The sequence below is a fragment of the Chenopodium quinoa genome, unplaced genomic scaffold, assembly GCF_001683475.1.
Source record: "Chenopodium quinoa cultivar QQ74 unplaced genomic scaffold, ASM168347v1, whole genome shotgun sequence".
Lineage (NCBI taxonomy): Eukaryota > Viridiplantae > Streptophyta > Magnoliopsida > Caryophyllales > Amaranthaceae > Chenopodium > Chenopodium quinoa.
In genome coordinates this window covers 2763960-2784749 of record NW_018743199.1, presented here as the reverse complement: position 1 = coordinate 2784749, position 20790 = coordinate 2763960, and the positions used below count along the sequence as shown (strand labels likewise).

The window sequence follows — 20790 nt, the reverse complement described above, 5'->3', positions numbered from 1 at the left end:
TTTGGAGTATTCAGGATCCGGTGTCTTAAAGTCTTGAAATTCTAGGGAATATATCTCATGGTCATATAATGTCTTTTAGACCCATATATAATCATTATTTGTTGTCATAAATGTTCGTTATAGGCTTGAATTAATGAAATCGGTGCAAGTTGTAAACCGGTAAATTGGTCGTTTAAAGGAAAATTGGATGATTCCACCCACCCAATTGGACTCCCGAGGGGTGTTAAGGAACACAGTAAACATTTCGACAATTTTTATTTCCGTGCGAAAAAAGTCAAAAAATTCGAAGATCGAAGGCTAATATCCATGACTTTTTAGAAATTTCGAAGGTTTCGGGTCCCGGTGTCGAAAAGAAATAAGATTTTAGAGATACATCTCGGTGTCATATAATGCCACCATAAATGATCTTTATATGTTGTCATAATTGTTCGTGGTTGGCTTGAGTAAATGAAATCGGTGCAAGTTGTAAACCGGTAAATTGGTCATTTAAAGGCAAATTGGATGATTCCACCCACCAAATTGGGCTCCTGGAGGATATTAGGGACCTTGGTAAACATTTCAGCAATTTTTATTTCCAGACGAATAAAAGTAAAAAAATTCCAAAATTGAAGGTTATAATCCACGTTTTTTGACAAATTTTTGAAGTTTCGAGGGCCGAAGTTGAAAAGGCTTAAGATTTTAAGGGATACAACTCGGGGTCATATCATGTCGTTTGGAACCATATATGATCATTATATGTTGTTATAAATGTTCGTTGTAGGCTTGAATTAATGAAATCGGTGCAAGTTGTAATTCAGTAAATTGGTCGTTTAAAGGCTAATTGGATGGTTTCACCCACCCAATTGGACTCCTAGAAGGTATAAGGGACCATGGTAAACATTTCGGCAATTTTTATTTCTTGGAGAAAAAAAGTCAAAAAAATTTCAAAATTAAAATCCACGCTTTTTGAGAAATTAGGGATGTTTCGAGACTCAGTATCAAATTTTTTTGAGATTTTATGGGATGCATCTTGGGGTCATATAATTCCGTTTTGAACCATATATGATCAATATATGTTGTCATAAATGTTCGTAGTAGGATTGAGTTAATTAAATCGATGGAAATTGTGAAACAGTATATTGGCCGTTTAAAAGCAAAGTGGATGGTTCACTCACCCAATTGGAATACCAGAGGATATTAGAGGCCATGGTATACATTTCAGTAATTTTTATTTTCGGACAGAAAAAAGTAAAAAAATTCCAAAATTGAAGGCTAATATCCACGCTTTTTGAGAAATTTTGGAGGTTTCGGGGCCCGTTGTTGAAAAGTCTTTAGATTATAGGGGATACATCTTGGAGTCATATAATACCGTTTGGAACCATATATGATTATTATCTGTTGTCAGAAATGTTTGTGGTAGACTTGAGTTAATGAAATCGGCGCAAGTTGTAAACCGGTAAATTGGCTATTTAAAGGCAAATTGGATCGATCCACCCACCCAATTGGACTCCCGGAGGATATTAGAGACAATGGTAAACATTTCGGCAATTGTTATTTTCGGGCAAAAAAAAGTCAAAAAATTAATAATTGAAGACTATTATCCACGCTGTTTGAGAATTTTTGGAGTCTTTGGGGCTAGGTGTCAAAAAGTCTTTAAATTCTAGGGAATACATATTGGGGTCATATAATGTCTTTTGGAACCATATATGATCATTATTTGTTGTCATAAATGTCCGTGGTAGGCTTGAATTAATAAAATTGGTGCAAGTTGTAAACTGGTAAATTGGCCGTTTAAAGGCAAATAGGATTATTCCATCCACCCAATTAGACTCTCGGAGGATATTAGGGACCATGGTAAACATTTCGGCAATTTTTATTTTCGGGTTAAAAAAAGTAAAAAAAAAAATCCAAAATTGAAGGCTAATATCCATGTTTTTTGAGAAATTTTGGAGGTTTCCGAAGCCCGGTGTCGAAAAATCTTTAGATTATAGGGGATATATCTCGGGGTCATAGAATACCGTATGGAACCATATATGATCATTATATGTTGTCATAAATGTTTGTGGTAGACTTGAGTTTTTTGAATCGGCCTAAGTTGTAAACCTACGTTAATGAAATTGGCCCGTTTAAAGGCAACTTAGATTAGCCCTTATTTTAACAATCACTTACAGGTATACAAGAACTTCTATCTTATAACAAAATAAAAAACCATTAGGAGGCTGACTAACATGTCATTAATTTTGTATATCAAAACAAGTGGCATAAAAACAACAGCGTCATTTTGAATTGCTGTTGAACAGTAAGTGAAGCAAAAGAACTAGACATGTAAAAAATGAATATTCAGGTATGAATATGTTTCTTTCATCTGGCTATTGAACCAGCAAAATCTAAGCCCCACAAACCACCACGAGTATACTCACTACTCAGCGCTAGTATTTGACAATAGAGAAAATACCAGTGCCTTGCAGTCTAGCTGACGATGCATCCAAATTTTCCGGGCAGGTCGTGGTTCCAGCACAAGGCAGCAGAGAGAATAGTCCTCTGGTAACATAAGGTAGAGAATCCCTCAGAATCCATTTTATTTCCCCTCTCTTAGTTCTGAGTTAGGTTCCAAAGTGTGATCAGTTTCTATATTGCTTTGCATCTCTAACAATTTCTGTTCTTCTTCTTGGCTTTCTTGTGGCTCTGCAGCTTTCACAGGCTTAGGTTTGCTTGTAGACTGCTGATACATAACACCACCCAGCATACAGACAAGAAGGCCAACTGTTCCCACAAAAGTAGAATGTTTATCCCAGATTACAAGGTTGATAACAACTGTTAGTAACTTGTTCACTATTCCAAGAACTGTAAAGCCTGTGGCAGAGATTGCTTTTCGGCAAGAGAACCCAAAAAATGAGATTGAGAGTCCAAATAAGCATGATAACCCCACTGGCAGGATGACGCTAAAAGAATGCCATTCTGACTCATCAGAAATATCATGTTTTATCTTCTTCAGCTCGCCCATAAGAAACAGCTCTAATGGAAAGAGTAGGAGAGCCTCAAGGTTGTTGTACAAGACTAGGCCCCACGTGTTCAACCCAATGGTCATAACCACATGTTTTATATAAACAAAATCGATGGACATGCTTACAAGGTAAGCTAAAGCCCAGGTGTAAGCCATTACTGTGAATTGATAATCTGTCATCACATAAATGACACTTCCACCAAAAATAGTGACAAGTGAGGCCCATGTTTTGAGTGATGGCCATGGCTGGTGCAGAAAGAGGGTCTCTCCAATTGCAACAAAGATGGGGACTACTGAGCGGAAGACGATGAATGTGTCTACATTGGCATGGAGGAGGAGCTCACTATTGGTGAAAAGGGAGAGATAGAAGATAATTGCGGCTGGAAGGAACCTCCACATGGTCATAAGGTCAAGAGGGTCATGTTCTAACCACTTTAGCTGTCCACAAACTAACACACCAGCAGCACTGGTGAAATACTGCAGTGCAGTGAGTGCACCAGGATATGGAAATTTCATAACAGCCCATTTATTAATGATCGAAAGTAAGGAGGCTGAAAGGCAGTACCCAGCAGCTACTCCATAGACGGATACTTGCTGACAAAAGATACTGTACCATGTCACTTGAACTTCAGGTACAGAAGATCCATTAACATCTGCATTCTTGTTTGCCTCACTAGATTTCGGGTTTTCAACGTCACCAGACATCTGAGAAAAAAAAATTCAAACAAATTCCCTTTGAGAAGCATTCAACATATGACATCCTTGAAACTCATTCCATTATCAGGATATGACAGCAAACAGTTTATTTTATTATCAAGTAGTCAGTTACTAAGACAAATTGTTTACAGTACTCAAGAAGTTCCATTTAAACTATTTCAACAAAGCTATGATGTAAAATATAGATTGTAAGCATAACCATCAGTGCATCAAAAATTACACACGAAAACAGCCTTCAGAAAATTAAGAAATAAACAAGTTGACAGCTCAAATGAAGACATCATTTGTGAAAAAAATGATAGGAAAATATGGGGAAGAATAATTATCTCTAAATTCAACAAATAAGCTATAGGACTGAACGGATTTTGGTAAAAAACTCCCTCCATTCCATAATCTTGCAATTCAATGATTCAATGTCACATATCTATGTATGATCCCAAGCTTGACAACCTTGCTTATGTAGTCCCAAATTAAACAATTTTTTGGTCCCAAATTATTAGCTCATTCAGATTCTTTCAACTTTCATTACGAAAAATTATTAAACAGAAGTAAAAAATACAAGTGGATTATGTTTGTGCAAAAATATTTATAAGCAGTAAAAAATGTACTACCAACTATTAACATACACTTAAGCTGCTATAATTCTAGCACAAAATATCAACAATTAGCTTGCATAATAGACTGAGTATAAAATTTGTTATAAACTTTGGATTATCAGATAACTGTCATGCAAAGGTCAATACTCCATTACAGACATATACCAAGTTCATCATTCATAGAGAGCGCTTAAAAGTAACTCGACTACTTGTATTCGGCTTCTTCCCAATGAATCCGATGCCAATGACAGTGGAGATCAAAAAATTCCCCTCCATTGCCAAAGCCAGCCCCAATTCCTCACTTAACAAGCCTAATGTATACTTCGTAACGAAATTTGGTAACTTTCAGCTCAATTTTTCGCAATAAAACACATTTGAAGGACAGTAACAACTTCATTCATCATTTGTTTTTAGGTTTGGCCAAAAAAAAGGAATTGAGTAGCCACCGACAAATATTCGGAAATAACAAGAAAGCTAAAGATTGACGAAGCATGCAATTTCTTCAAAACTATATTAGGTAACAATTAACATTTAATTACAAAACAATTTTCTGGAATCGACTAATTCGAATGGTGAAAGCATAGTGAAGTAAATAGTTCAGAAATCAAATGAAAAACCTTGAAATTACATAAAAATAAACATTGGCCCTAAAATTAATCAACAAAACTAATACTCGTAATTTTCATACTACTAAATTCAAGATTCAAATTGTTCCTAAACTTTAACTCTGATCTACCGCTATATAAAATCATCGTTATAAGTGCTGAATCTGAAAATTAAATTGAGCTATACAATGTTACAATGCAAATTGATATGAAAAGGTTTAAGCAATGAATAAAAATAGCGATTAAATTACCTGGTGAGTTCAATTTCTGGAAATCTGAAAATGCCGGATTTGGGGAAAAATAGTAGGGTAGTAGAAACTAGGAAGAACGCGTTTGCTTCTTGCTGCTTTTGCTTGTGTGTTATACTGTAATTACTGTTTTTCCTTTTTTTAATTGGAAGAAATTAAGCTGAAAACTAATTAAAAAGGGGGATTTTGTTTATTTATATCATGGAGCGTGTCTGGGTGAGCAATTTTATGTGGTGTTTAGCAATTTACCTATGGAGTAAATTGACTTTAAATCGTTTCTTTATTACTCCCCGTCCTAAAATGGGGACGGAGTATTTACTTCTATTTTGCGTTGTTTTAATGTACTCGGTATAATTTTTGACCAAATTTAAGGGCATGTTCTCATTGAGTGGAGTGGAGTGAACTAAATTTATTAGAAGTGAACTGAACTTATTAGAGTTGAGCTGAACTGAAATGAATATTTTATAAGAGAAGAAAATTAGGAGCTGAACTGAACTAAACTAAACTAATTAGATCTGAACTGAACTGAAAATAATCGAATGACAATAGACCCTAAGTACTAGTATCTAATCATATTTCCCTAAAAAAAAAAATATCTAGTCATATTTCACATATCTACTTAACAATTTGTATATATTAGTGAAAATTTTATTGTCAAATGTTTCCAAAAAATTGAGCATTTCATTTTGAGGTGGATGGAGTATTGTACTTGTATATATAATTAGTTGTTTCGTATTGACCCTCAATCATTATAAATTATTTATGATCATATTAGATCTCGTTGGATTTAACGGTGTCTATACATGTGTGTGCTAGCGCGTGTCTTGTACTCAACTATATCATGCTTAAAATAGGTTAAGAAGGAGTGCATCGTGATGGTTTCATAGGAGTCTTTAAGAACTAGATCATAAATGACCTAACACACGTGTCGTGCTAGTTAAAACCATGCCAATGACCCTCATAACCATTTTCGTATTTTTGTTAAAATGGTATATATATATATATATATAAAGTAGGTTGACACTAGATCATCTCTTGTGCTCATGCCATAATTTGATTTTTTGATGACTTGTGTGCCCACCATAATCTATCTTGTGGTGTGTTGATTTTGTGATGGGCTTGTGTCGCAAATTGATTCATTTTCATGTCGTGCCTAACCGACCTTTGTTACAGATCGACTAATGTTCATCTTTAGTCAGATCAATTATTTCATTAGCAATAACTTTCATGATCTCTGATGATATTCATACTTTAGTTAGGTTAAAGTTGAAGTCAAAGCTCTTGTAAAAAAAATCCAAAGTCAAAGCTCCATAGATCCAAAGAGGCCAAAAAAAACTTTCCCAAAATTTTGAAAGCTCACTCCTTGGCTCCTGCATTAATTTTCCCGCTCATTAGCCTCTTCATCTTCCACCTTTCTCTCTCCTCAAAAAAACTCTTCAAACTTCAAAATTTCTCACTCTAAACAATTCAAACACTAGAATTTTCCAGTTACCTCCCTCTAAAACCCCCAGAAAATAATTTCCCCCAATTTCTAGGGTTTCTAATTCGGAACCCTTAATTCATAATTATGCACATCAAAGAGATCTGCTTAGAAGGGTTCAAATCCTACGCTACAAGAACTGTAATTCCTGGGTTTGACCCCTTCTTTAACGCAATCACTGGGCTAAATGGGTCTGGAAAATCGAACATTCTAGACTCCATTTGCTTTGTTCTAGGTATTACGAATTTGCAGCAAGTTCGTGCTTCTAATCTTCAAGAATTGGTATACAAGCAAGGCCAGGCAGGAATTACTAAAGCTACTGTTTCGATTATCTTCGATAACTCGGATCGTAGTCGGAGCCCTTTAGGGTATGAGGATTGTGCTGAGATTACTGTTACTCGTCAGGTTTGTATGCTTCAATTTTACTTATTAATTTTATTTGATTTTAGTTATTTGGGTGATTTTTTTTTTTTAATTTTTTTTTAAGTGATGTTTTATTGTTATTGTTCTTTGAATTTCTAAATATGATGAAGGTTATAGTTTTCGCGTCGGAAAAAAGTTAAATTTGTAGTAATATTGAGAAACAGTACAAATGCAAAATAGGTTTTTTTAATTGTGCTAATATTCGCATTTTACCATTCACAGTTCACACTTAAAATGGTTCATTGTATTTGTAAATTGTTCAAAGATAGTTTAGTGGAGTGTGATCACTTTCCCAGGTTATATTTTTTCTAAAAGTTTTCGTTTTTAGCTCAGTTTTAAGTTAAATTTGTGTTTTCTCTGTATGTTTGAGTATGTCAATCGAACTTTTTATTTTAGTTCAAGCATAGGCGGTTGATTCTTGACATTCTGATATGGGTATGAACACTTTGACATTTTACAATCTAGCCAAGTCTGACACTTGGACATGTCACGTGTCTGATATGAGCTCCCGAGTCCAAGTAACATCGATAATGAGACTTGTTTGCTACATAAAGACAATGCAGTATGTTTCTTATAAACGCTCTAATGTATTTAAGTCTCTCGATTTTTTCATCAACCAATAGGTCCTATTTATTCTGGTGGCATTTTGTTTGTATCATTAATCAGTCTGAACCTAGCTTTCAAGTAAATTATCAACCTTTTTCGACTGCTCATAAGAGTCATAACGTCATGAGCTATTAAGATTGCTTTTGGAAATCGAAATTACAAGGAGCTATATGCTTATGGTCAAATTTTGCAGATCGTGGTTGGCGGCAGGAACAAGTATCTGATTAATGGGCACCTTGCCCAACCTAGTAGGGTACAAAACCTCTTCCATTCAGTGCAGCTCAATGTGAATAATCCACATTTTCTTATTATGCAAGGGCGTATTACAAAAGTTTTAAACATGAAGCCTCCTGAAATATTGTCTATGCTTGAAGAGGCTGCTGGGACAAGGATGTATGAAAATAAGAAAGATTCTGCTTTGAAAACACTTGAAAAAAAACAAAGTAAAGTTGATGAGATTGATAAGCTTCTTGATCAGGAAATCTTACCTGCTTTGGAAAAGTTGAGGAAGGAAAGAATGCAGTACATGCAATGGGCTAATGGGAATGCAGAGTTAGATAGGCTTAAAAGGTTTTGCATTGCTTATGAGTATGTGCAAGCAGAGAAGATTAAAGATGGTGCAGTCCATGAAGTGGAACAAATAAAGACTCATATTGCCGAAATTGATACTAATGCATCTAGGATGAAGTCCGAGCTTCAAGAAATGGATGCCAAAGTGTCAGAGTTGACAGCTGAGAAGGAAGCAAGTATGGGAGGTGAAATTAAAACTTTGCAAGAGGAAGTGTATTCTTTAGCTCAGGATCTTGTGAAGGAGACTTCTGTCCTGAAAAATAAGGAGGATACTCTCAAAGGTGAAAAAAAGAATGCTGATAAGGTAGGTGTTTTTGTCTCCAAATGTGTTTGGTTGTGTATCCTGTAACAATTATTTGATAAAATTCACATTTGCTTAATCTTGCAAGGTTGCTAAAAACATTGAAGAACTTAAACAGTCTGTTGAAGAGAGGGCTGCTGCTGTCAAAAATGCTGAAGATGGTGCAGCTGATCTTAAACAAAAAGCTCAGGAACTCTCTAAAGAATTAGATGACAGTGAAAAAGAATACCAGGTATAATATCAGTTTTGATCAACATTCTGATCATTTGCTTACTTGAATGTTTGTTTACAACCTTTTTTTTAAAAATCATGTAAAAGGGTACTGAATGGTTTTGAACAGGGTGTGCTGGCTGGTAAGAGCAGTCAAGATGAAGAAAAATGCTTGGAGGATCAGTTAGCAGATGCTAAAGTAGCGGTAGGAAATGTAGAAATAGAGGTAAAGCAGCTGAAAACACAAATAACCCATGGTGAGAAGGAGCTAGTCGAGAAAACTAATCAGTTAAAGTCAAAGCGCAATGAGGCTACTGCTGTAGAAAACGAATTGAAAACTAGGAAAAAAGAAGTCGAAGCTGTTAGGAAGTCACTGGATTCTCTCCCTTTTAAAGAAGATCAAAATAGTCGCATGGAAGCTCTGCAGCAGGTTAGTATCTAATGATTATTACTAGATTGTTGTTCTCTCTCTTCAGTATTTTTTGCCCTCATCTTCTTTTGACACCTTCATTATCAGGAGCGTGCAGCTGAATTGGAGGAAGTGCAGAAACTGAAAGATAAAATAAGAGCTCTTTCAGGACAGTTGTCAAATATTGATTTCACCTACCGGGATCCTACCAAGAATTTTGAGAGGTCAAAGGTTAAAGGTGTTGTGGCAAAGCTCATCAAAATAAAAGATGGGTCAACAATGACAGCTCTGGAGGTACTGGATGCAATTTTTACTGTTTTTTTTCCACCTTTTAAAAATTTATGTTTGCTACTTGGATGATGTTTTTCTTGCATTACATACTTTATCTTTCTAATTACAGTTTTGTATTTCAGGTTGTGGCTGGTGGTAGGTTATTTAATGTTGTAGTTGACACAGAAACCACTGGTAAACAACTTTTGCAAAATGGTGATCTTCGAAGAAGAGTCACTATTATTCCTTTGAACAAAATTCAAGCTCATGTCATTGCTCCCGATAAACAGCGAGCTGCTTCTAATCTGGTTTGTTTATACACTCTTAACGCTAGGTCATATCTATTTCTAACAGTTTGTTCTTGTAATGGTTCTTATATACTACATTTTCAGGTAGGAAAGGAAAATGCAAAACTGGCACTTTCTTTGGTGGAATATGACGAGGAATTAAAGGTACTTGTCTATGTTTCTGTTGTTACCTAATCTCATGTAATTTATAATTTAATTTCTTGTTATCTATTGCCTATTATATCCAATATAGGCTCAACAAGAAGCAGCTTTAAAATTAAATACTAGTAGTACTACTGTTCTGTAATTTTGTTAAGCATCTTTTGTGATTGCACTAAGAACTATCCACTTCAAACGTTTCAAGTATATTCTTTGAAGTTGGTTCTGACTATATATGTCAAATATGATGAACTCCACAGAGGGCTATGGAGTACGTTTTTGGATCCACGTTTGTGTGCAAGACCAGGGAAGCTGCTGTAAAGGTTAGTTCATATGCAATATAGTTCAGAGTCAAATTTGTGACATGGACATTTGAAAATGTACATGATGTTAGTTGGTCTTTGGAGAAATTTCATGAATTGCAGCATTTTAGTGGTATGTTGGAGAAAATAACTGTTGTATGTTGAATGCCAACATCTTGTGTCTTGAACTGTGACAGCTTGGTACAGAAGCTAATATCGTGCTTCCAACTTTACACTAATATAACGTTGAACTCATATGGTGACAGATTGCCTTTAATAAAGATGGAAACATTGATGTCAGGGAGCCATGTGTCACCCTTGAAGGCGACATATTTCAGCCTAGTGGCCTCCTTACTGGCGGTAGTCGTAGGTAATAGCTACTCTTTCAACTTCCATTATTTCAAGTTAATACAATAGCAGTAAAATTTCCTGGAACCCTCCATGGAAAGATATTGTTGTCAAACCAACAATAGGTAGCAGATTTTGAGTTTCTTTTTGATGTTGTCAGGGGCGGTGGTGAATTGCTAGGACGTCTCTGTGCTTTGGCTGATGCTGAGACAGACCTTTCTACTCACCAGAAGAGATTATCTGAAATTGAAGTGGAGGTTAGTATCCACTTGGAGGATGGAAAGTATTTAGTTTTCTCTTGTTTAAAGTTGCTGTTGTAGGGATCTGAGTATAAATACTCTGATGTGCTGATGCTGAACAGTTATACTGTTCAACTTATTAAAAAGTTGATTTGCTGTTTGATTTCACTAACATCTACATATAAATTTTCTTGCTCAATTTGTTATTGCTTAAGCCTTAATGTAGTTATGCATAATTGTACCATGTTTGAGTAAAGTCTGGCACAGAGTATGTTCCAAATTCAACTTGTTATTCAGATGCTTAAAGGTCATAGATTTAGAATATTATGCTCCTTTAGAGAAAACAAAAAAAAAAAAAAAATCTACTGAGGCCTTGTTGAGCTGAATTTGCGAGTGGATATGTGGATGGACTATTCCTTTTTAATTGCAAATATTCAGCTTGGTAATCTAGAAATATTTATTCCAGCTTTGGTTATGTATCCTCATCCTTGGTAATAGACGGATGGCAGAATATTAATAAACTTTTTGGTGGCCAATCAGTTTGGCTCATGTCATGGGATGTGACAGAGTTTTACACTAGCTGTCACTGGCCTATCGAAACCCTCCTCCTTTATCAAGGCTTGGGACTGGCAGCGGGAAACCCGCTGGCGAAGTTAAAACTGAAACCCTTACAATTATTTGTTTGATGGGTTGTTAGAAGTTCTAAGAAGGTTCTGATTTTGATCTGTGTCTCCTTTCTAAACAGGAGTCTGATGAGTTGATCTTGCTTCCTCTTAATATTTCTGAAAGCTTTAATGCTACTTTTGCAGATTGACAAATAGCTTAATTTTGTTATGTAGTGTTGCTTCCTGTTTATCATTTTATGCACATGATCAGTTTAATTAACAAGTATCGTAATTTTGCAGATTGCTCAGCTCCTTCCCCTACAGAAGAAGTTTACTGACCTTAACAACCAGTTGAAACTGAAAGAATATGAGCTCGAATTATTCAAGGGCCGTGCTGAGCAAAATGAGCATCATAAGGTAGTATTGCTTCCTCTTTATTGTTTCATCTTTGTAAATTTTGTGCATTGCTACTTTATTTACTGTACATGGATGAGAGTACCATAGCTGGGATTCCTTATCTAATGTTGATTTTTTATTTATTTATTTGGTTTTAATATTTTTTAAATGCAATGCAGCTTGGAGAATTGTTGAAGAAGATTGAGCAGGATCTGTCAGATGCAAAATCTACTTTGAAGGAGAAGCAAGCTGCTTATGAAAATTGTGTTAAGAAAGTGTCCACTCTTGAGAAATCAATTAAAGATTATGATAAAAGTAGGGGTGCCAGGCTCAAAGGTTTAGAAAAGAAGATTAAGGCTCTTAAGAGCCAAATGCAATCATCATCCAAAGATCTCAAGGTAAGTCTTTTGGATAATGTGATTGACCTAATTAATTAATTAATAAATGTTGCAGCTTGCAACAAGTCCTATCATGTTTGATGGGCTTCTTTTACTTGTATGCTCTTTCTTTTTCTCACTTTACCTTAGTTTTAAAAGGCGCAAATGGTCCTTGCAGCCTAGGCGCAAGGCGAAGGCCACGCCTTTTGTATCCAAGGCGCATGTATTTATATATTTATTTCAAATTATTTTTTACTTTGATTGTACTTAATACCAATTAAGAAGATTCATAATAAATTAAATAATGATATATGTAAAGCTAAGGTAGTCTGAATTTGAAAAAATGTCCATCATTCTTCAATTTATAACTTAGATCTTAGTTATTTTCCATGAGGCGCAAAGGCGTGCCTTATCGCACGCCTTCCGTAGGTGACTGAGCCTCGCCTAGCTAAAGCCCATTTCCCTGCCTGGGAGCGAGGTGCGTCTAGGCGCGCACGAGGCGCGCTTTTTAAAACCAAGCACTTTACACACTTTTTTTTTTTTTTTTTTTTTTTGCACCAGTCATCTTTTTATGCTCTTTTCTCATTCTCAGACGGTTCCTTATGACAATTAATAATAACTGACCCCAAATCATTTTGGCACTATGGCGTTGTTGTTTCATTTCCTCGTGTCATCTGATTCTGGTGTGCATTTTGTAGGGGCATGAAAATCAAAGAGAAAAACTAATAATGGAAATGGAAGCTGTAGCTGAAGAGCGTACTTCCCTTGAGAGCCAACTTGATTCTCTGCAGTCTCAAATCCAAAGTTTGGTCTCTGAAATCAATGAACAGAAAGTCAAGGTTACTCAGTTTTTAAATCTTCCTAATGCATGATGTTTAGTTAGTGCCCTTAATGGTAACCTTTACAGCATTTTAACTTTTTAATTTGTTTTTTCCCAGGTGGCCTCTATTAAGGAACATCATGATGAGGCTCTATCAAACCTTAATGCAGCTCGTTCAAAGTTGAAGGAATGCGACTCACAAATTAGTTGTATTCTGAAGGAGCAGCAAAAGCTCCAAAACAAAATAAGTGACGCAAGCCTTGAGAGGAAGAAGATGGAAAATGAGGTAATTTTGAGTTCATGAGCAAGTTTTATTAGTTTTGTTTGCGTATGATGTATATTGTCGGTTTCCGTGTCTTTAATGTGTCCCATGGCATAATTATTTGATATCGTACTGTATGGCTCTTAAATGCACACTCTTTAGCCAATAGTAGGTACAATACTGGGGATTTACGTTGTTTCATACTGTGCCTAATCTTTATGGTCTTTTCTATAATCTTTGATCTGGCTATTATTATTTTTTCATACATTAAGACCTTTTTGATGCCCCAAAATGCTGTTCCCTGCGTAATAAGTTGTGTCATGCATAGGTGAGAAGGATGGAGGAGGAACAGAAAGAGTGCTCTTTGAAGGTTGAAAGGTTAGTAGAAAAGCATTCCTGGATAGCATCTGAGAAGCAGCTTTTTGGTCGAAGTGGAAGTGACTATGATTTCGCATCTCGTGATCCTCGCAAAGCGAGGGAGGAACTAGAGAGACTGCAGGGCGAACAATCAAGGTAGAACATATTCTTTATATTTAATTTATTTAGTTTGCTTTTTTTATATATATTTTTAAATTAAATATTTTTATTAGCTTTTTTGACGATTGATTCTTAAGGGCAACATTTTTGTAACTTCTTTTCTTTCCTCAGTCTAGAGAAAAGGGTAAACAAAAAGGTAATGGCAATGTTTGAGAAAGCAGAAGATGAATATAATGATTTGATATCCAAGAAGAACATTATTGAGGTTAGCTTTCATTATCACCTTACTGTGATGTCTCTTGCCAAATATTTTACTCACTTTATATGTCTTCTCTGACAGAATGACAAGGCCAAGATCAAGAAGGTCATTGAAGAGCTTGATGAGAAGAAAAAGGAGACCTTGAAAGTTACTTGGGTGAAAGTGAATAAGTGAGTCTATCTTTCATGCAATCTTATTTCTTCAGTTTTATCAGTTTTCCAGCAAACTAGTTGCTATCTTTTGGGATTCTTGATGTGCTTACTAGCCATCTTGTTTCATTTCAGCGACTTTGGGTCCATCTTTTCTACATTATTGCCAGGAACTACAGCAAAGTTGGAACCTCCTGAAGGTTGCAGTTTTTTAGATGGCCTTGAGGTTCGCGTTGCATTTGGAGGTGTTTGGAAACAATCGCTGTCTGAACTAAGTGGGGGTCAACGATCTCTGCTTGCATTATCTTTGATATTGGCTTTGCTTCTATTTAAACCTGCTCCGCTTTACATTCTTGATGAGGTAAATAAGTCATACGTAGTATCAAATATTAAATCTTAGAGTAGAAGTAAGTAGACCTGGTACTTTGTAAAAATGGCATTGTCATGTCATTTACAAAATTGTCTTATTCATCTTTTCAACTGTGTTTCTGTGGAATGTCTCCTAGTCAATTGAAGTTTGCCTGTGTTTCTTATTTTTCTTAGAAGTGTGCCATGGTTTGTGGATCTCGTTTTTGGTTTTAGGTTAGGATGGCAAGGAGTTATGTTGCATTGTTTGTTTTATTAATTTGTATTAGTAAAGAGGGCGTAACAGTGATTTCTGAATGTCCTCATGCTAGCTGGTTGTGTCAGTTGGTTCATGTTTCTGAGAATTCTGACTCTGTTAAGTTCTCCATTTTGATTTTTGCTTAGTTGTCTTTTGTTTGATGCTAACTGGTTGAATTTGCCTATAAACTTTCATTTTGAATATGTTGTCTTTGCATGTTTGTTAGGTTGACGCTGCTCTTGATCTGAGCCATACACAAAATATTGGAAGGATGATAAAAACTCATTTCCCTCAGTCTCAGGTGGAACACCCTTCATCTATTGCCTCGTTCTAAATTTACAGTACCTGAAAAAGATGTTGCATTCTACTTCGTTTCTGTTACTTAGTTTGTGTGGTCTCCCTGATAGTTTCCGTTTTTGCTGAAGAGCTTAGTTTTATGCTTTCTAATGTTTCCAATTGAGTTCAGTTCTGCATAAGCCATGCTATTTGATAGTTGAAATTTGAATTTGGGATTGATGTAAATTGATTCAGTATCTTCCTGACTTTTCTCAACAAATATGTGGTCTTTCATATCTCATTTATTTGAGTATTCGTATTGGTATATAACATCTGTAGTTCTGAAGCTGATAATTGGGTCCTTGCAATCACTTCGTATAAAAGAAAAAATGTCCTAGTCAATTGTCTACATCAATTAAGACTAATTTGGTACATGGTTTGATGTAGTTTGAATACACTTATTTCTGCGACTTAGTGCCATAATTATGGTTGTATATATATATATGGGTTTTGAATTTGATGACTTATCTTATAGTCACAATTTACTTACTTGCTGAGGCTCCTATTTAAGATTGGTTTCTGATTGTCTGTCAGTGTGTCGAGGGGAGAAAAAGTTGTCTATGTGACTGACATAGGTAGATTGTACCAAGTGCTAACCAGTGATCACCAATAAGTTTAAAGCGCAAATGTAGTATGAGTACTTAGGATTACAAACCTGAAGTTGAGGTTCATTTTATAGTGCTGTTTGGTAGGAGTGAGAATAAGTAACTGACGTTTTATTTTATACAAGTATTAGCAGCATGTAGATGGTACTTCTTTGTCACAATTTCATTTAACTGATGTAATTCATAAAGTGGACCTAAGTTTTAATTAGCAGTCAACAAATATGACTTTAATTACTGTCTTCTGCTTTTACCGGTATAAATTGAAGTTCCTATTCAGAATTTATCTTTTTTTCCTGATATATGTTTTTGGGATTTTGTAGTTCATTGTGGTTTCTCTTAAAGAAGGGATGTTCAACAATGCAAATGTCATATTTCGCACCAAGTTTGTTGACGGAGTTTCCACTGTTCAGAGAACTGCCACAGCTAAGAAGTGATTTCTCAATGTCCATAATTAGAGGTAACTCTAATGCTTTCATGCACCACTTCTCTCGTATGCTTCTTCATCCTCAAGTTCTCACAAGTCTCACAACTATACTTGTGTATACTGGTCTGTGTATGAGGACTGAAGTAAACTACCAGGATTAGGATGGGGTTTATTTACTTTCTTTGGTAATTTTTTTACTGGGGATCATTTCTATCTTAATGCCTGAGATCTAATTAGGTTCACCAAGAAACACTTGGTCACATCCTCACAGGAGATGTGACAGTAATCTACTACCTTCATCTGCTAAATTGGTTACACCTGTTTTATTGTCCCCAATGCACACATTTGACCATCAAAATCACATGTGATGGTTAAATAAATCTAAAATCTACAATCTTAAACATGGATGGCAATACTTGTTGAGATTTCAAAATTTGAACTCCAAAAGGGAAAAGTAACCGATTTTGTGAAATGGAGCCAATATGAGGAAAAGGAGCCCATACCACAAGTCTACTCCCGGTCGTGTTGTTGCTATATCATCCAGGAGTATGTGCTATACGGTCTGGCTTTAGAAAGAAGTTTTGGTATAGACAGTTTTTGGTTAAGGAGAACTAGTAGATCAATTTGGCTCCGACATATTACCATGAATTCTTTTTGCTTTGGTTGCTTGAGAATTGGCTCCATCTGTCCATCATACATTCCCCTTGACCTGACATCATATTTTCCGTTTTCCAGGACTTGACAAAAATGGTTGCTTACCATTTAGATCAATCTGCCAGCATTACAGCATCCTGCTCCTCCTATGGATTTGGTTTACATTTTCTGTATGTATTTATGTATATATAAGTAGCCATTGGTAGCTTTTTTTGGCAGCCTTCATAGTGTTGTCTTTTTACTTGTAGTTTAAGTACCGCCTTCATTCTATGTAATATTTGATCAATTTCAATCTTCTGTTGATTATTGATCACTGAGTTTGCATAGTACTGTTTTATGTTGCAATGCAACTATCCTTATAAGTTATCCAATCTTATAAGTTACATCAACTATCACTAGTACTGATTTGCCTATTCTCTTCATCCCTTGGTCATTTTGAACAATACTCTGCTTTTTCGGTTGTTGCAATTTTATTTATCCCTTTAAAGATCCAACTTCTGAGTGAGACTTGAGATACCATTACACTATCAAAGAATAAACATAAGGTGCTCTGGGAAAATGAGATGCTCACCATTCTCACTAATCAATCATTGGGGCATTTGGGGGTGTACAAAAATTTTAGTTCTTCACTTTTCTAAAGTGTTTGTATTTTTTTACAATTCTTTTTTAAATAGGGCAAGATAAGGAGATCTTAAACTGTTAGGAATTCATGCATTATCATTTAACACCAAAAATAAAGCATAATACTTCCTCCGTTTTTTTTAATTGACGGCATTGACGCGTTTGATTTAAACACATATAATAAGGAGAGGAAGGAGAGAGAGAGAAAATGAAAAAGCAAAATGCAAGGTAAAAAATTTATCCTAAAAGGAAACGTGTCATCTCAAAAAAACTTTATAAAAAGAAACGGAGGTTAGAATTAAAAATTATTGAAGAAATATTTAAATAACAATGAAAATATTTAAAATAAATAATACACTTGAGTACACATAATGGACCAACTTTTTACGTAGTATAATCTCTATCAATTTTCCATTCAAAATTTTCAACCAATTTAGGCTTTATTCACTTTATCTTAAAAAAAAATATTTAGTAAAATTAATTTCACTTCAGTGAAAATAATTTCACTTCTGTAAATATAATTTCAAATAAGGCTTTACAAACCTTAAAAAAAGAGTGAAAGGATAGCACAAGTAGTTAGTATTCTCCTTCCAATTCTGACTGATGATCAAATCTCATCACCCACCCAGCCACCCTCGTGGTTTACTTTTTTTAAAAAAAAAACAATAATACTAGTAATAAAAATAAAGTGGGCTGTTACCAATCTTTCACTCACCAACCTCGGTGGGTTTGTTGACACATCAAAGTTGCACTCTACAGTCTACAGTACATAACGAGTAGTATTGTATTTCAATTCAAGTTTGGAGTTTTGTTAAAGTTTGCACCTCTTTTTCTTCGTTTTCCCAATAGATTCGCCAAATATACTCCCTCTACTTTGTTAGATTTCACTCAAAGTAGGGTAACCATGGCTTTACGATTGTTCGCTTCTAAGGCCGCCTCAAGACTTGGGATCTCTGTTCTTCCCAGATCATTTGCTACTGGTATCAATCCCTGATCATTTTTTTCTCTTAATATAATTATTGATTTACATGTTTTTTTTTTGAATTTGACCTTTGTTACATAAGATCTTATCTGGGTTTTTATTGAAATGCTGTATGTATTCTTGACGTGTTTTGATTGAAGGGTTTTTGTTCTGAATCTTGTTTTTGTGTTTGATTTGAATTTGTTGTGTTTGGGTTATTGTTTTTAAATTCATTTTGATTAGTCTTCATATGTGATTAGTTGGGTAGGATTATGATATGATTGGATTTGATTAAGATGTAAATGTTGAATGTAAAAAAATGAATTTTGGAGTGTATGATTTTGCAAATATGAGATGTAACTTTTGAGTTCTTTGGTTTATTTGTTGAAGAATTTATCCCAGGTGAAATTTTATAAAGTTTGTATTTTTCTCAAAAAATGGCAGAATAATTAATGGGTTTCGTCGGTTCCTTAGATTTGGAGTTGAAAGGGACGTTTACATTCACTTGTGCTTCTGTTGTGTAGTGTAATTGTGTAAGATACATTGTCTTATATTACTCCGTATTCATTATCATGTCATTTTCAATCCAAATTTATGGAGCATATAACCTTTAATTTTTTTTTTAAATTCACTTGGATTTAAGCTAATATTTTTAGGGTTTTACTGAAGAATAATGTCACTCACAAGATTGTTTTTTGAGATGATAATTATGGTTAGATGTTAACTATATCAGTTTGGAAAGTGTCCTTTTGTAAGGTGTGCTTATTGAGGCTGATTATAATTTCCAGGATACGTCGAAGGGAAAAAAAGTGTGCTTCTTTGTGACAGATTGATTGGTTTGTCACTATTTGTTTTTGATGTCTGCCCTTTTGATCTTGCCGTGACAAATAGTCGTTCTGTCTAGTTGCCTTGCACGGTGGTGTAGAATATTTATGCGGTTATGCCACACTTAATCCCTTCACCTGTTCCATGCATTGATCATTGTAAATGAGAATATTTAAAAGCATTCAGGGGTAGAGTGCATTTTTGAAAGCGTCCTTGAACTTTTAGAATATAACTCCCATCTTATTGGCATCAATTAAAGTAATACTTTCGGGAGAAAAGAAAAGCCTTTACTGCTATGAGGGTGATATGGTTAGAGCTTTTTCCTATGTGTTAGAGTGTTAGTGTGCTGGATGCTTTCTTTTTCCGAGTTGGGATTTCTTACTATAAATGAGCCCATCCAATTTTTATACCTTACGTGGGCCTGTTTTGGCGATTGGATGAATCAATTTGCATACTTGTTCTCCTGCTGTATAGCTTACTGTTTTAATTAACAAAGTTGAAGAGTGAATCTTATCATGAATCATCAACTCATATAAATTACTATGTATATAAGTTCTTTGCTGCATATTTCTGTTGTCAAGCTATGCACTTTGTAGCAATTATTATGGTTGTAAATGCAAATTGTGTCATTTTTATTTTCATATTTTCTTATATCTTTCTTGCATCAAGCTGCTTAGTTAACTGTAGATGTTCTGAAATACTTCCTACGCTTTGAAGACGAATGCATCCTCAAACCTTCTGCGCCTTTTTTTTTTTTTTTTTTTTTTTTTTTATATATATATATGGATGTGGTGATAGATGATGATATTGGCCCATTATATTTTAAGATGACACTATTATTTCACCTGCAGTTGTTGGGGACTTGAAGTATACTGACTCTCACGAGTGGGTGAAAGTTGAGGGTAATTCAGCTACAGTAGGCATAACAGATCATGCACAAGAACATTTGGGTGATGTCGTATATGTTGAGTTGCCAGAAGAGGGAGCTGCTGTCTCTAAGGGCGAGGCTTTTGGTGCTGTTGAGAGTGTGAAGGCATCTAGTGATGTTAATTCTCCTATATCTGGAAAAGTGACTAAAGTCAATGACGAGGTTGGTGACTCCCCTGGATTGGTCAACTCTAGCCCCTATGAGAAGGGATGGATCATTAAGGTAGAATTGAGCAATTCGGATGAGCTTAACTCCTTGATGGATGCAGACAAATACAGCAAATTCTGCGAGGATGAAGATGCCAAGCATTAAACTAGACAGCATTCAAGCATTGTTTTGAAAGCTTGCTTTGCTTTGGAAACAACTACATAATTGTTCTTGCTGTGATGAAGCTGCTAGGAAAAGAAGCTCCTCACCCCACCATCCCTGCCAGAAAAGTGAATAAAAAAAAAAGTTTGAACCTTTACTTTTCATGTAGCTGATATCTTTATTCTTTTAGCTAGTATTGATGATCTCAAATGAATGGATTTTATTGCAAGAACAATTGACCTTTGTGTTTTTGAAAGTATCAATTCATGAGTATTGAAAGTGGGGTTTAAGTCTTATTTTGGGGGCACCATTTTAGCAATGTCATTTGAATATGTGATACGAGTATTTTTTTAGCAGTATAAACAAGAAAATAAATTAATTAGCAAATAAGTACTACCTCCGTTACAAATTATTTGCAACGATTT

The 20790-nt window shown here is 35.1% G+C and overlaps 3 protein-coding genes across 3 annotated transcripts; 2 read left to right on the top strand and 1 right to left on the bottom strand.

The window, feature by feature from the left end:
• Nucleotides 1–2131: 2131 nt before the first annotated feature.
• Nucleotides 2132–5449, bottom strand: LOC110733488 (GDP-mannose transporter GONST3-like). The gene is made up of 2 exons (XM_021913545.1): nt 5153–5449; nt 2132–3688 (listed from the first exon to the last, which is right to left on the bottom strand). The coding sequence occupies exon 2, from the start codon at nt 3686–3688 to the stop codon at nt 2558–2560; it is 1131 nt and encodes a 376-aa protein (XP_021769237.1). The 5' UTR covers nt 5153–5449; the 3' UTR covers nt 2132–2557.
• An 894-nt stretch (nt 5450–6343) lies between these two features.
• Nucleotides 6344–17119, top strand: LOC110733487 (structural maintenance of chromosomes protein 2-1-like). The gene is made up of 21 exons (XM_021913544.1): nt 6344–7034; nt 7852–8532; nt 8618–8761; nt 8870–9169; nt 9257–9442; nt 9562–9726; nt 9811–9870; nt 10125–10187; nt 10433–10536; nt 10675–10771; nt 11659–11775; nt 11934–12152; nt 12830–12970; nt 13070–13237; nt 13542–13726; nt 13862–13955; nt 14031–14119; nt 14234–14459; nt 14929–15003; nt 15964–16100; nt 16803–17119. The coding sequence occupies exons 1-20, from the start codon at nt 6717–6719 to the stop codon at nt 16075–16077; spliced, it is 3546 nt and encodes a 1181-aa protein (XP_021769236.1). The 5' UTR covers nt 6344–6716; the 3' UTR covers nt 16078–16100; nt 16803–17119.
• Nucleotides 17120–18057: 938 nt separating this feature from the next.
• Nucleotides 18058–20661, top strand: LOC110733486 (glycine cleavage system H protein 2, mitochondrial-like). The gene is made up of 2 exons (XM_021913543.1): nt 18058–18322; nt 19980–20661. Exons 1-2 carry the CDS (start codon nt 18247–18249, stop codon nt 20366–20368), a joined length of 465 nt encoding a protein of 154 aa, XP_021769235.1. The 5' UTR covers nt 18058–18246; the 3' UTR covers nt 20369–20661.
• Nucleotides 20662–20790: the final 129 nt, after the last annotated feature.